General features: G+C 38.4%; 2 protein-coding genes across 2 annotated transcripts; one reads left to right on the top strand and one right to left on the bottom strand.

Annotated features, from left to right (window-relative positions):
- Window positions 1-1,806: 1,806 nt before the first annotated feature.
- Window positions 1,807-8,986, bottom strand: si:ch73-109d9.2 (uncharacterized protein LOC565042 homolog). The gene is made up of 9 exons (XM_055221874.1): window positions 8,197-8,986; window positions 8,003-8,106; window positions 7,839-7,935; window positions 6,398-7,424; window positions 6,288-6,294; window positions 4,253-4,622; window positions 3,406-3,521; window positions 3,206-3,311; window positions 1,807-3,131 (listed from the first exon to the last, which is right to left on the bottom strand). Exons 1-9 carry the CDS (start codon window positions 8,474-8,476, stop codon window positions 2,122-2,124), a joined length of 3,117 nt encoding a protein of 1,038 aa, XP_055077849.1. The 5' UTR covers window positions 8,477-8,986; the 3' UTR covers window positions 1,807-2,121.
- Window positions 8,793-14,304, top strand: LOC117392149 (uncharacterized). The gene is made up of 5 exons (XM_033990274.2): window positions 8,793-9,891; window positions 10,451-10,542; window positions 10,627-10,696; window positions 10,779-13,393; window positions 13,465-14,304. The coding sequence occupies exons 1-5, from the start codon at window positions 9,627-9,629 to the stop codon at window positions 14,302-14,304; spliced, it is 3,882 nt and encodes a 1,293-aa protein (XP_033846165.2). The 5' UTR covers window positions 8,793-9,626.
- The last annotated feature ends 653 nt before the right edge of the window (window positions 14,305-14,957 follow it).

Genomic DNA, 14,957 nt, shown 5'->3' on the forward strand with positions numbered 1-14,957 from the left:
TACACCGTTAGATCTGATTGTTTGAAATACTACAGTCCAGTCGCTTCTTTTTCCACTTTGTCCAGGTCTGTAGGTGCACCCAGCTACACAGTGAGACAGGTCACGTGATCCAAACACCAGCACCAGACCTGAAGGACAAACTGGATTCACACTGTGCTTCTGTCAGAAGCAGGTCCATTTTGGCTATTATTATCCTTCTCCTCTCCCCCCATTCTCTTTCTCTCTTTCACTTTCCTTCTCTCTTTCTCCCGCTGTGCTGATGAGGGATGTGCTGGTTGTCCATTGATAATGACAGCATGAACCCCACTGGTGCATGTGTGAGAAAAGACAAATGGAAATAAATCCTCTTTTCATAAATAATGTCCAAAGTCATACTGGCGCCCTCTATGCTGTTCCCTGTGTATTAGAGCTGGCACAGTCCTGAGAGATCATCCATAGTCATATTTATTTATCTCAACACACAGACATTAGTGCATGCGATCTGTATTTCTTTCTTTCTTCAGCTTTCTAAAGGGTGTCAATCCAAGGAAAAGGTCTTACAGCAAGAGAATGTTAATAAAAGACTATCCCTCAATAAATGAACAGAAAATAAAATAATCAAACAATTATATAATTGTAAAAAAATATTATATATGAATTTTGTAGTTTTAAGAGTGCTATTGGTGCAGATTGGAAGCCTCGCTTCTATCAGTATACCCCAGGGCAGCTGTGGCTACAGAAGTAGCTTACCACAAAGTATAGCGTGAATGAATACTCATTAGTGCTTTGAGAGGCTTTGCCGAGCCTGTAAAGCGCATTACAAGTGTAACTTAATATTATTACACTGTAAAAAGTTTGCTGTAGATATGACCTTACTGGCAGATGGATGCCAGTCATTTACTGTAGTGCAGTGATACTGTAGACCCACTTTACAATAATTACTGTAAAGTCAGTCTACAGCACATTGAATGATACTGTACATTGAACATACAATATCATTACTGTAATTCTTTTGTACTGTAACTTACTGTAGTGTAGTGGTACAATAATGTAAATGGACTTTGCAGTACTAGTGTACTTTGAACTTGTGTGATGAATATTAGTTCACCTTCACATTAGCTCACGTAGCTGGTTAGCCTCCGTGATGTCTGTGAACTCTTAATATTTGAAATGTTCTAGTCTATGGACTTAAAGGCTTTTCCAAGTGTCTTTACAGTTGTTGTTGTTTTTTTTTTTTTTATTTTAGTGGGCATGTCTGAAAGAGTTCTGTCCATCTAATGACAGGGCTTAGCCTCACATCACAGTACTTGTAGATGGTGTCTAATGAATCAGACAACAAAACTGTGTAATGTATATGGTACTTAATCACGGTTTGAGAACCACTTCAGTAGACTGAGTACATCCGCAACAGGTTGTCTGATGAATCACACCAGAGTTGGCAGTAAAGGCAAAAATGTTTTAATATTCACAGAATACATACTTTTGAATTAACTAGACACAAATCACATTTCATATCAAGCTGACTTTGCCTTTTAAGAGTTATGTTGAAACAAAAACTACATCTCAATACTGAAAAACCACAAGACGTTGTCTTTGATATGTATTAAAAAGGGAGATATATCATATGTATGGTAAAACTGGTAAAAAAAAAAAAAAAAAGAAAAAAAAGAAAAGAAAAACACATAAAAATAAAGCTGTACCAACCTCAACACAAAATCAACTGACTGCAATGAGGTGATTACAGTGTAACTGTACCTAACCCCCGCATACCAACTAGTTTAAGTACCAACAATTTCAAGGCAATTTGCATTCTATGTTCCCAAAAAATCTAAAACACAGTTTAAAAGGTTTTTTAACAGTGTACAATTTTCTAGCTTTCTGCTAACATTTCTGACCATATGCACACAGGCTTTCTTACTACTGATTAAACAAAACCAAAACCAATCAAAAGAAGATTTTGTTTGTAGAAGTGTAAAGCCATGATTGGCCAGAGTTGCAGCGTGTCTATTGTCTACTCCATCTTTGTTGCAGAGGGTGTATATGGAAATGTATTTGGTGTGCAACTCTTCAAAACAAACACAAATACCTGTATAACAATGTCACAAAAATAGCACATTTTCTAAATATACTCTAAATACGCTGTCATGCATCTAGATGAATCCTCTGATGTCGCTTGAGATTACAGTTCTGAGTGAAGCGTTTGCCGCAGGATGCACAGCTGTACGGCCTCTCTCCGGTGTGAACACGGCGGTGAGCTTTAAGGTTACTCAGCTTGGTGAAAGTGCGACCACACAGAGCACAGCAGAAGGGACGCTCCCCTGTGTGTGTCAGCAGGTGGGACTTCAGGTTACTGGGATGAGGGAAGCATTTGCCGCATTGTCCACAGCGAAATATTGGCCTGGGACCATCCAGGTGTGAGTTTAAATTAAGAGAAGGGTTTGTGTGGAGGGAACTTGAAGACTGTTTGATGTTGATCCAGGGGGCACCAGTGCGGCTAACAACGTGTTTGTCCCCTAAATGAGCTCTCTGAACAGACAGGGATAAATGGGAAGGGGCGGGGCTTACACCCTGTGAGTGTGCTACATTGACTGGTGTGGTGCTGCCATTTGCTTGAATGGTTGAAGGTCTTTTAATGGACCGCTGGAGCGCATTCGATCTGAAACTTGAACTTCCTTTAGCCTTTAAAACTTGAACAAATGACTTATGAGAAATGCGGTTTTGTTTTGGCGTTCCTGTTCTGACAATGTGTTGTTTTGGCAAAGTTGAATGCTCAGAGTTGGGCATTGCTTTGTTTACAGTGTCTGTCTGCACCTGCTCCGAATCAACAATGACCTCCTGTTTTATAGCTACACCAAAAACATTACAGCTTGGCTGCAGGGATCCAGGGGTAACCTTTGCATTAGACTCCAACTTTGTTGTTTGTGAACTTTTGGCTTCACAATCATTTTCAGCTGTAGCAGCCATTTTAAGCCAGTTGGTATTCTTGCTACTGTGCGTAGCTGCATTTGTCTCCTGTTGTCCATAAGGAACCACATATGTAGCACATATTTGTGGGTCTATGTTTTGTTGGACAATGTTCCTCAATAACTCTTTATCATTGTCTTGCACCTCAGTCCTTGCACTTGTACTTTGGCAATCTGAACGTACCTCACCTAAAACACATTAAAATGATATTGAATTTTTATGCAATAATTTAAAATTAACAGAAGAAATAATATAAACTCACCAAGAGTAACTCTCCACTCCTCCAAAGTCAAAGACGAACAGGACTTTGGCTCAACTGCTTCTTTCATTATGTTGTCAATTAGTTTTATAGAGTCTGTTGCATTAACCTTAATCAAATATCCAAATATATGCATGTGTAAAACCTGTTTAAAGTCTGCAGAGCACAAGTTCACAAATGTAATATTGTTATTGTTACCTCACCTGTGGTGCCCAAACTGGGCTAAAAGAAGCAGCTGTCTTTTCCAGTTCATGTATTAGCCCAGATTTACTTGCATGGTTGCTTCTGTCATCTACCTCATGGCCTCCATTAAGAAAATCTGAAATAGAACACATGTTTAATAACACGGTCATTAATTATATACAAGTGCCACGTACTAACTAAAATAGATATTGACTCTTATTTCCACAAGAATACCTCTCTGAGATTCATCTCTTTTAAAGGAGTCCTTGCACCAGAGGGACCCTATTATGCATATTTGTATTAACTTGGTTAATGTTGTTGTTGGTAGAGCACAGGAAATTGTAGACCTTTCCTTAGCTCAGGCAGCAACAGTCACAACAAATTACATTTATTAGAGATGGGGCCTGCACATTCATGAAGAGACAAGACAACATTGGTACTGCCATCTTGCTTCACTGAGAGACACAGAAGTCATTCCTGCCTGTCGCCATTAAACTGCTGAACTCTGTGCTGTCACTGTTAAAAAACTGTATGTAAAAATATGTTACTATATTTTTATAATTTCAGTCAAGATGTAAGTTTAGTTTATTTTTTACTGGGGTTTTAGTTGATAAAGGCTTATCGTACTTATTTTCTTTATGTTACTGACATTTAAAATTTCTTAACTGTATGTCTATTTTTCTAATGGTCTGCTGCATGTCTATAAAGAAAACAATCTCCCTTTGGGTATGAATAAAAGTAATTCTCATTCTGATCATTTTAATCGTATTAAACTTAATCCATTCAGCATCATTGTCAAATCAGTCATGTTACTATCACTTAACTCCACTGTCAACATAAGCTCCAGTTATAACACATGCATTTTACCGGTGTGTTCTTTCTGCTTTTCCTCTTCATCCTTTATGGCTTCAGCACACTTCTCAGTCCTCGGTTCTTCCTTGGCTCCTTGACCATTGAGTTGTTTCTCAGTTCTCTGCAGCTGTGCCCTCAGCCTCTCTACCTCCTGGCCCCTCGCCTTCAGCTCCTGTAACAGACTGTCCTCCACCAGCCGGGTCACCTCGTACATGGCCGTCTTCACCACAGTCTCCATCACATCTGACAGCTGAGTCTGGAAACTCACTATGAGGGCGTCTATGTCCGCCATGACACGGTCCCTTTGGTAATAAACGTGCAATAACAAAAACGCGTGGTAGTAGATGAGTACGAGAACGTCTAAATTGTAAACATTTGCTCGATGCTATTTCACGCCTTTCTCGTGCCTACCTCAACACAAAGTCCTGCGTAAACGTTTCACAAAGGTTATCATTCACTTAGCCTTGTGAACCAAACAAGCATCCACCAAACATTACATAGCGTGGCATTGCATCGAACGGGCCATGTTGAAATAAGTAAGTGCCCGCAGGAAATAGATAGCTCGTAGTTCCTGTTTCTGTCTATAAAAGGTACATTTGTGTTGATCCCTTGCAGCGCGATAGCTCCCTTCATGTGTTTTGTATGTTAGCTTACGTCATTTCATTCCAGTACGGTGTCTCCACAGACTCAAAATGATGAGAAAACGCGTTTTTCTTTCTCTTTCTCTGACATCGGTCGCGCAGTTTTTCGCTGAAACTATGTGCTGCCCCCCATAGTCTAGGCCAGGTTGAAAATGCCTCCCTGTCCAGGATTTTTCATTGTTACATGTATTTGTATGGAAATTGTTGAGCTAATTCAATAATGCCTGTACTATTAGAATAATGAGGTCTATTAAATTACAGGTATACTTATATAATCTTTTTCTATAATAATTTATTTTGGTTAATATATTTCAATTATGCATTTAATAATTGATGAGAACAACACTTCAAAGTACATTTGACCGTACATTTAGATAACCCATAACCCTTTTGTTTCATTGAATACAGAATGGTCAGTGAATATAAATACACGACATGACACACTGACACAATTCTATTTTAATTTTTAAAATGGTTTATTTCATAAAGTAAACACAAATTGACAAGAAATAATATAAAATGCTAGATCGATTACTCCAAACACAAAAAACTTAACAATGTATTACAAAAAGCAAACACTATTTAAAATATTTAGAAACATGGAAAATCATTGTATAAAGAGTCAAAACAAATTGTAAAAAAACTTCCCACATTAAAGGTGCACTTTCTGGTGATGGGTTTGCCATCTGCTTGTCTCCATAGAAATTTTGTTGCTTTGCTTGCAATGTTCCAAGCTAAATTAAACTCTTCTATCTTGCATTTATTTTATTTCAGGTGTTTTATTGTTCAAAAACACCTTGAAAAATATGCATTCTTACTATGAGTAGATCCACTTCTTCACACATCTGATATATAAGTTGGCCAGGTAGCAATAGCTCCTAACGTTCCACAGGGAGATGCATTATTGCGATATTTGTAAGTTCACAAACTCATGAGAATCCATCTTGAGATACTTCCATTGTAAGGTTCAAATTCACCTAGCAGCTGGCAGATAAATGACAGAGAAGCATTGATGTTTAGGCAGAAGCCAAACGTGAAGCGCCGAACCAAACCAAAACCAACATGGCAACGACAACGGACGTACTTCAGCCTATTTTAGCGAAAATACTAATATTTTGTTTCTGAAAAATGTGCAGAGGCTATACACTTTGTGCATTTGATGACAGGGAAGATGCCTGTGCTTTTCTCTCAACTGGATGTAACAAAAAATAGAATTTTCTGCTTGTTCCACTTCCACCAATCAGATTCAAATATTTGTCATGACGTTCCGCAATGTCCCGATGGCTTTTGGCGAGAGCCATTACAGATTCCTATAAAGTCCTATAAATAAAAGCATAGTGCTACACATATCAAGCTGGCATAAGCCAGGTTAGCTAGCTTCTTATTTACATGGAGCTAGATGAGTTTACTGTCATACTGTGGAAAATTCCCAGCAGTGCAAAATCTTGTCCATGCAGACAAGCAAGTGGCAGAATCTCCTCCAGAAAATGTACACAGTGCACCTTTAATAAAGCATTACTGATCGGGCACATGTTTTCGCTGATGGGATTTCAGATGGTCAAGCCTTTTAAAGCTGAGTCCACAAACGAGGCAGCAGTATGGCCGTTCTCCTGTGTGTGTTCGCTCGTGTACCTTCAAAATGTCTGCCCGAGTGAAGCTTTTATCACACATAGAGCAATGATGAGGCTTCTCTTGTGTGTGTATTCTCTGATGCAACTTTAGATTCCAAAGACGACTAAACTTGTTCCCACAAACTGCACAACTGTATGGCTTGTCCCCCATATGTTCACATTTGTGTTTCTGTAACTTGAACAAAGATGGAAAAGCCTTACCGCAGTGACCACAAAGATGTGGCCCTTGACTTTTGAGGTTACAGTTGCGGGTGAATGTTTTACGACGCTGGTTGCATAAATATGGAAGGCCTTTCTCTGGCTCTTTGTGCGTCTGCTTGTGTGCCTTCAGAGTAGCTGAGTCAGGGAAAGTAGCAAGGCACAAGTTACACGTATGTAGTCCATTTTCCATTGTCTGTTGTTGCAACATCTCAATCATATGAGATATATCCGTGATGGTATTTGTTTCCTCGAGCATGTCATTTGTTCTATCTGAAGACATATTATCACCACAGTTAAACTCATCCCTTACATTTTGGTCTGAATCCACATGATCACAATTTACATTGTCTGGATTTTGTAGGTGCCCTTCCTCATTTATTAGTAAACAGTCGATGTCTTCAGTAGGGGAAGACCAGGTCCCATCATTTTCTTTGCTTTCATCTGTCTGACATGTTTGAGGGTCATCTGCTTTGTCTTCATATTGGCCCATATATACAAGGTCGTCATCCTCGGCATCTATGCCAGTAGCATTAGTATCTTCATAGCTCGAGTTGTTCAAGTTGTCCATGTCATAACGGTTTTGAAACAAAGGATCAGATGAATAGTCTGTTTCGCCATTTTGTTCAGACTGTTTCTGTTCAAAGTTAGCTTCCCAATTGAGTTGATATTTAGGGTCACTCAACTGGCTGCTTGATCCAGGAATGCTGGGTTCATCTAAATTAATAAAGGGAAAAGTCTGAGTCAAGTTTGAGAAAATAAGGGAATATGATGCATTACTTACAGTATTTCATAACATGTTTAGTATCTGGGAAATTAAAGTTTTATAATCTGGTGAAAAACATTTATAACAACTACACTATTTTTTATGTTTTAAACTGACTTATGGAGTTATTTGTTTTGTTTGTGGATTTTTTCTGTATTTTAAACAGGGCACCCATGAAAAGAAGAGTCTGAGTACTTTCATTGGGCTCTTCCTGTATAAATACAGAGGAATGAAAAAAAACAACAACATTATACTGAGTGCTAAACAGACAGTAGAATGTGAATGGAGGAGTGAAGTACACCTGCAAATTATACAACAAAAAGTAAAGCAATTATCACTTGCGTAGCTCAAAATACTGTGCTTACCATCACTGCTGTCTCTTTTCATAACACACTTTGACACGTCCTGAAGATCGGAGGACCTTTTCCCTCTCTTTAGTTTTTTACTTTGGGCACATGTGGACTGTTACACAGAAAAAATGTCAATAGTACAGTAATAAAGTATGTATTATCAATCTGGTCTGTCCTACCGGGGCAGCTTTGGGAGAGTTTTTTACATCACATTTTACTTCCTCTTCTGCCTGAGGGCTGTTCACGTCTTCTGACATTTCACTTTCCTGTTTGACAAGTGATTCTGCACAAAACAGAGTTTTTGGTTAGTCGTAGATTGACAGACAACCTAAATAGCAGTGACATGATGAATACATATTTGTCATTCTTTTACCTGTCTGCACTTCCGCGGTCTGCTCACTTGACGACTGCTGCCCAGCTCTTGTGCCCCTGCAGTTGGCACATCTCTGGTTGGTGTCTGCCACTCTTTGCTTCCTTCGAGTCTCAGTCAATTTGAGCTTTCTTTGCAGTGTCTTCACCTGTTCTCTGCAGCGGGTGACCTCTTCTAAAAAAGAGTCCTCCACCAAACGAGTGATCTCAAACATTGCAGCTTTAAACACAGCTTCCATCACCCCAGAAAGCTGGGACTGAAAGGCTACAATTGTCCCCGCCATAATATATCATAGGAAACAGCTCACTATAGCTAAACTTTAAAATTGAACCCCAAAACTTAATCCTGAGGCAAAAACGCATGTAATAATTTAGCAATGTAACTATTAGCTTAAGTAGACCTGCGACTTGCCTTGAAACAGGCGCGTCTTCCTAAGAGTTCACACGGAAAAATACAATCTCACATATACAGACAATACTACAAATCAATTACTGGAAGGGTTTTCTATCTAAATTAAGTTTTCCATCTCTATAAAGTGTTTTTACAGCAGGATTTGCGTTCTTCTCAACGATTACTCTCTGAATTCCGTAAACAATCGCACTTCCCGAAAGTACGGCAACTGCATCGGGACAAACCGCAAACCAGACCAACGAATGCAGCAACTCCACTGGCCTGTAAAGTATATATCTTACTAAATATATCATCCCCGTGGACATACCTCGACTCTCAATTTTCCACTTTCATTGTTCTTTTGGATGAACAGAAAACTGGCACAAAGTAGGGCATAAATTATTGGCTATATTTCGTCCAAAAACCACTCGCGCGTGAGAAGTGTGCATTTCTACCCCGCACTGGCAGGGGCAGCATTGGACTGGACACCTGTCGTCCCGGACAGTGTAGAAGGAAAAATAGGAGACGACCAAAAAACGAAAACAAGAAGATGCATGTAGAAATATGAGTATCATGAACACATAACTTGCAAATATCACAGACGGAATTTGCCCACTTTATTGGGCAATGAGTGCGGTGCATCTTCGAGGACAAGCTTTAACAACCTGGAAATGAAGACAATTCCCCAAAGCCCAACAAACGTTTAAGAGATCGCTTTGTTTTGTTATTTTTAAGAAGATTGTATCAATGTACAAAATCTACAATTTCGTGTAGTTGCATTTTCCAGGTTTAGTTTATTTTTCAATTTTTAAATAGATTTTTATTTTATTGTTTGTATTAAACCGTCTTCCAGTCCAGTGCGCGGCGCACTTCCACTGATCCACCAACCGAAACACAAAAGAGCGGCGGCAGCACCTCGTCGTGTCCACGGGGGAAGCAGACATGTTGACCGTGTTCGTAATAATAAATATGTGTATTAAACTGTAGATTGTCTACGCAAAACACGTTATCCTTGGAGTTTACAACTCAGACGAACCTTAAAGATGTCGACAGTTGGCATGAGGAAGAGGTACACTTCTGCAATGGAAAAGATTATAAAAAACGCGGTGTCCGAGAGCGGTAAAGTTTTGGAGACCATCATCGTGGAGCTGAAGGCTGAAATGCTCAGAGTCAAGAGCGAAAACGAGAATCTAAAGATCAGATGTAGCCAGTTTGAAGAAGTGGTGAAAAAACGCAGTGTTTACAGAGAAACTGGGACATCTCCTGAGCCCTATATTATTGAGAAGTGCGACAAATCTGTCCAATGTGGTGAGTCATTTTACTCACTCTTCAGTCCCCCCTGTTTTATATTATCTGATATGGTCTTATTTCTACACATGTAGACTAAGGAAAAATACGTAGATTCACCCTACACATTTAACGATTGATTTAAATGCGTTCTACCAGCTTTTTATTAATACTCGTATGTATCGTTGTAATATTTTGCTTAATATATTATATGCCCTACTGGGTAGTACACACTAGAAAATGTTTACGAAAAATACGTATATTTTGTTCATCTCTATAATTGTAACTTTACTAACAAGAATATAACAAGACTTAATCTCATTCCTGAATGCTAGTTTCATGGCATGTCCTGGAGTCAGCCAGCAGATGGCAGTAGTACGCCATTATCCTCTGCTAAAAGAAGTGGTACTGGTCTGATTTTCATATTTATGTGGGAGAAGTTATATATAATTCATAATAAAATATAGATTTTCAAAATATCAAATTGCACACCATTGCATAACTTTTTTATTACTATTATTGTTATTGTTATTGTTATGTTTTTATTTTATTTATTTTTTTATTATGTCTTTGTTTACAGACCTTTCTTTCCACCAACCTGCAGACATAGATCCAAATCTCTTGGACAATGAAACACAAAGTGAATGTTCATTTGGGCCAAATTATGAAAAGGTAATAATTATCACATTTCAATTTGAAATGCCACAGTTAGTAATATATAAACATGTTAGTATTTTATTTATTTGTTTTTTTCAGGAGGTCTCTAATGACTCTTTTTCATTCATAAAAATGAATGAGTTAGAGCATGATACTAGTGAGTTGCTTGGTAAGTTACACTGTGTTTAACTTTAAGTATTCACTAAATGAAATATTACAATGCACTGATTTAATATTTTTACTGTTTTTAGATATATCAGATGAAACCCCACTAGAAAAGTCTTTTGATCAAGAAACAAATACAAATGACATCAAGTCATGGAAAAATAAGGAAAACGACCAATATGTGGAAACATCTTCCTGCTCATCTGACCAAGGAATTTTAACCACTGTTTTGTCTCCACAAGTTGAACTGTGTGAAGAACATGGACGCTGTTATGAATCTTCTGAAATGGAACTACAGGAAGCCTATCAAGAGGATCTTGGCATTGATTGTGCTGAAACAGATGAATCATTGGAATGCCAAGGAGAATGTCAAAAAGAAGTAAACACGAGAATAACCATTTTTTTGCAAGAGGAAATCTCCACAGAAAAGGATGGTGAAACTGGTGAAAAATACAAACCAGAAGAATGTGAATCCAGTGTCTTGCCTGATCTGTCAAAAGAAGATGCTCAGCAACGGATTGATACAACTGAGATGGAAGTTCAAAGTGATCCACAAAGCAAACTTTCTTCCTCTGAATTGAAACCCGACAATGCTTCTTCAGGTGATACAACAAATATTGACCAGCTAATAACCCCATCCACAGCAGTCACCTCAACAGTTACTCTTACTGGATCAGAAATTGATGGTAGAGCATTTCAATCTTTGTCTACTGAAGGTCCACATGCAAGAAAAGCACAGAAAACTTCACAATCTCTGAAATATCCATATTTTTTGAGAAGGCAGCGGTGCACTTCTGTAACCTTGGAAGATGCCATGCTTTTGCTCGATGCAGTCAACCTACATGAATATAAATCCTCAACCCCAAAGAAAACACAAACAAAACATTCTTTAAGGCATTTGACAACCTCAAAAACAAGCAAGGACCCGGAAGTAACTCAAAGTTTTGTATCAGATACTATAAATTTGGAAGAAACTGCATGTAGACCTGAGACAATTCAGCCACAAATGGCAGAAGCTATAGAAAAAGTTTGTCCTGCTAACATGGGTAAAGAGGGGCAACAGCAGGATCAGGAAATTACTTCACATACCATACCATCACCACTTCAAGCTGCCATAGATCACAAAGTTCTTACAGTAGCTCCCGCAACACTCACGCTAGTCACCAAAGCTGATTCAGTTAGCATGGACATTGAGGACCACCAACATGATCATAAAATATTGTCTTTGTCAACCAAACAGTCACCTACTCCTGCTACAAATAAAACAACTCCCAACACCACACTATCAAAACAAGGTGAAGATATGCAAGCTGTAGACAATGACACAGCTACCGTGTTCATTGATGGCCAAGAACGTGATCAGATAAGTGCTACTACACCTACCAAACCTTTTACTGTTGAACCAGATCATGTTACAATAGTACAACCAAGAATTCCAAGTGTAACAGCCTCAAAACAAGCTGAAACTGTTCAAGAAGTAGATGTCAGTGGAAGCCTGACTGAAAGTGTGGACCCTTGTGGAGATGATCAGACTGTACTTTTGTCAACATCAACTGAACTGATTGAAACGGCAGATGAGACTCAGAATTATATGGTTAACATCACACCTGTTATGTTACCTTCAGAATCATTAATAGAGTCTGGTCAAACAGAAACGCACCCTGATGAAACAGACAGTGTTGCCCAGATCAGTGTGCATTCATCTGTTGACACTCGGGGCCAAGAAAATGACGTTGCATTTCCCCTTGGACTTTTACCTCCAAAACCACCACTTAACCCTGTAACACAACCCACCCTGCTTTTAAAAATGCCAGGGGAAACTGGTGATGAGTGTGGCTCAGTTCATAAAACCATTACCTCTTCGTCAGCTCTGTCTCCTGCTCAGCTCGGTGCTGTTGTGTCAGCTGTTCGTTCAACTCAGAACACAAGTATACCAACGGGACCATTGGGAAGCATACCCAGTGCTAAAAAGGCACTTGTTGCTGTTCCCTTTTCACTTCAGGCTGTAATGAAACCACATCATAAAATTATTGTAATACCAAGACAATGCAAAATCCCACCATCACAGGCAATAGCAAAAGATAAGGCAATTGTACTGAAAAAGAAGCTGTTTCAAACAGATGCAACAACTACTGTCATTTCTACAAGTGATGTTAATCTAGTCCCTTGTACTGGTGATGATAATACTACTCCTGAACTGGACAAACAGCAATCAGCATCAGTAACTACCCAGGCACTTCCTGAATCAGACGGATTAGAGATTGAACAAGAAACATCCCCATGCAAAAACACTGTACAGGTTAAATTGAATAGATTACCATTCCCAGTATCATCTGCACAACCTGTATCTGTCACCAACAAGTCACCTTGTGAATCTTCTACAGTACAGAAATATGCACCAAATAACTCTCCAATAAAAGTAACAATTTCAGAAAATGCTACAAGTCAACCTGAAGCCCAGCCAGCTGAAGATAATTTAACCAGCACTGTAATTGACGCCTCTCCTAATTTGTCAAACAATAAGAGTAAACATGTTCAAACATCTCAGAGATGTAAAATCAAATCCACTAGCCGATCAACTACTATTGTACGGCTTTCACCTGTTGTGTCCAATGATCACTCATACCCTCAGCACCGCATGACCAAATCACAATTCTTGGCTAAGTTGGAAGTTTCACCTGTAACTCAAGATTCAGAAAAGGTCTGTATTGAAATATCCTCTGCAATGTTCCCTGTAGAAAGTAATATCGTAACTTTTGTATTTGTTTACAGACTGACTCAAGTGGGAAGGATGTCCCGAAAGCTTCTCTTGTGGATCGCCTTAGAAGCCACCTCAAAAGTCATAGAAAGACTACCAAAAAAGGGCAAGATCAAGGCTCAAATCTCACAATAGAGACTACAGATTACATGCCCATTACCCAAGAGACTTCTGGTCCTAACCAAGAACAACAGAGTGAAAATGTGAATTTGCCAAACACTTTAGCTTGCGTTGATGAAAATAAATCTGCTAGTCCAATTAAATTAGCCAATCCTATTAAAACCTCCCCAGTTACCAAAAGTGTTTCAGACATAAAGCAGATTAAAAGAAAAAACTGTCCAAAAGCTGATCAAATGACACCAGCTAAGCCTGTCAAGAAACGTAGATTGAAAAAGGGTGGAGCAAGCAGTGAAAATATCCTTTCACGAGGTAATCTATCCCCAATGCGTAACAAACTCATCAATAGTAATGCTCTGTTAAGTTGCGTGAGAAAGGGATTAATGAAGAAGTCATTTTTATGCAAGTTTTGTCGAAAAGAGTTTGTTAAAAAGAAAGACATTGAGGAACATATCCAGGTGCATGTTGGAAAGAAACCGTTTCAGTGCAATATCTGTCATAGAAGGTTTTCACGGACAATGGAGCTTTCGAGACATCTCAAGAGACACAACGCTGAGAAGAAATACCAATGTACATCTTGTGGTAAAGCATTTATTGAGTACAACAATTTAAAAAGGCACACGTATATTCACACAGGAGAGAAACCATATTCATGTCCACACTGCCCTAAGGCCTTTACACAGTCGGGCCACATGAGGACTCATATCAAAAATCACCATAAAGATATTCAATGTTAACTTGTAAAACAATAACAAAGAAAGGCTTCAATTGTTTGCAATAGACCACCAATAAAAGCTGGTGAGATGGAAATCCAAGCTTTTGTTATTGGGCACCAAGGGAATGTTCAGACATGTAAAGTTTCTTTACAGTAATTTCAATCACGTGCCTTTTTTTTTTGCTGCACTCTGCTATCAGAGAAGATGAGGTTTTACAGTACATCTGTGTAATTTTACCAGTTCATTGTAAATGTTTGGCAAAATGGAACTACAGTATTATTTTTGTTTTTGGAATATTATTTTTGTCACTGTAATATGTTAATATTGTAATATATTGTTTATTCTGCAATGAAAAAAAGCTTGAATTAATTCTAATTGATCCAGTATTGTTGGTTTCCGTTATTAGCAGGATTGTTTTGCTTCTTCTCAGAGAGTGGATGTAATTATATGGATTTAGATGTAAGCTTTTTTTCATTTTGAGAGATTTTGTATCATTTAGTCATTTGAATAACCCTGTTAAGGTGTTCAAAGTATAGTAGGCTTATAGCAATTGGAGAAAAAAACATTCCAAATCTCTCATTAGTCAAAATGAGTCCGTGATATTTGAAAGATATTTTTCAAATAATATCTTGATGTCAATATTTTTACTGCTAATGCTTTAATGCCTAGTACAA

This window comes from Periophthalmus magnuspinnatus, chromosome 1 (assembly GCF_009829125.3).
Source record: "Periophthalmus magnuspinnatus isolate fPerMag1 chromosome 1, fPerMag1.2.pri, whole genome shotgun sequence".
Classification (NCBI taxonomy): domain Eukaryota; kingdom Metazoa; phylum Chordata; class Actinopteri; order Gobiiformes; family Gobiidae; genus Periophthalmus; species Periophthalmus magnuspinnatus.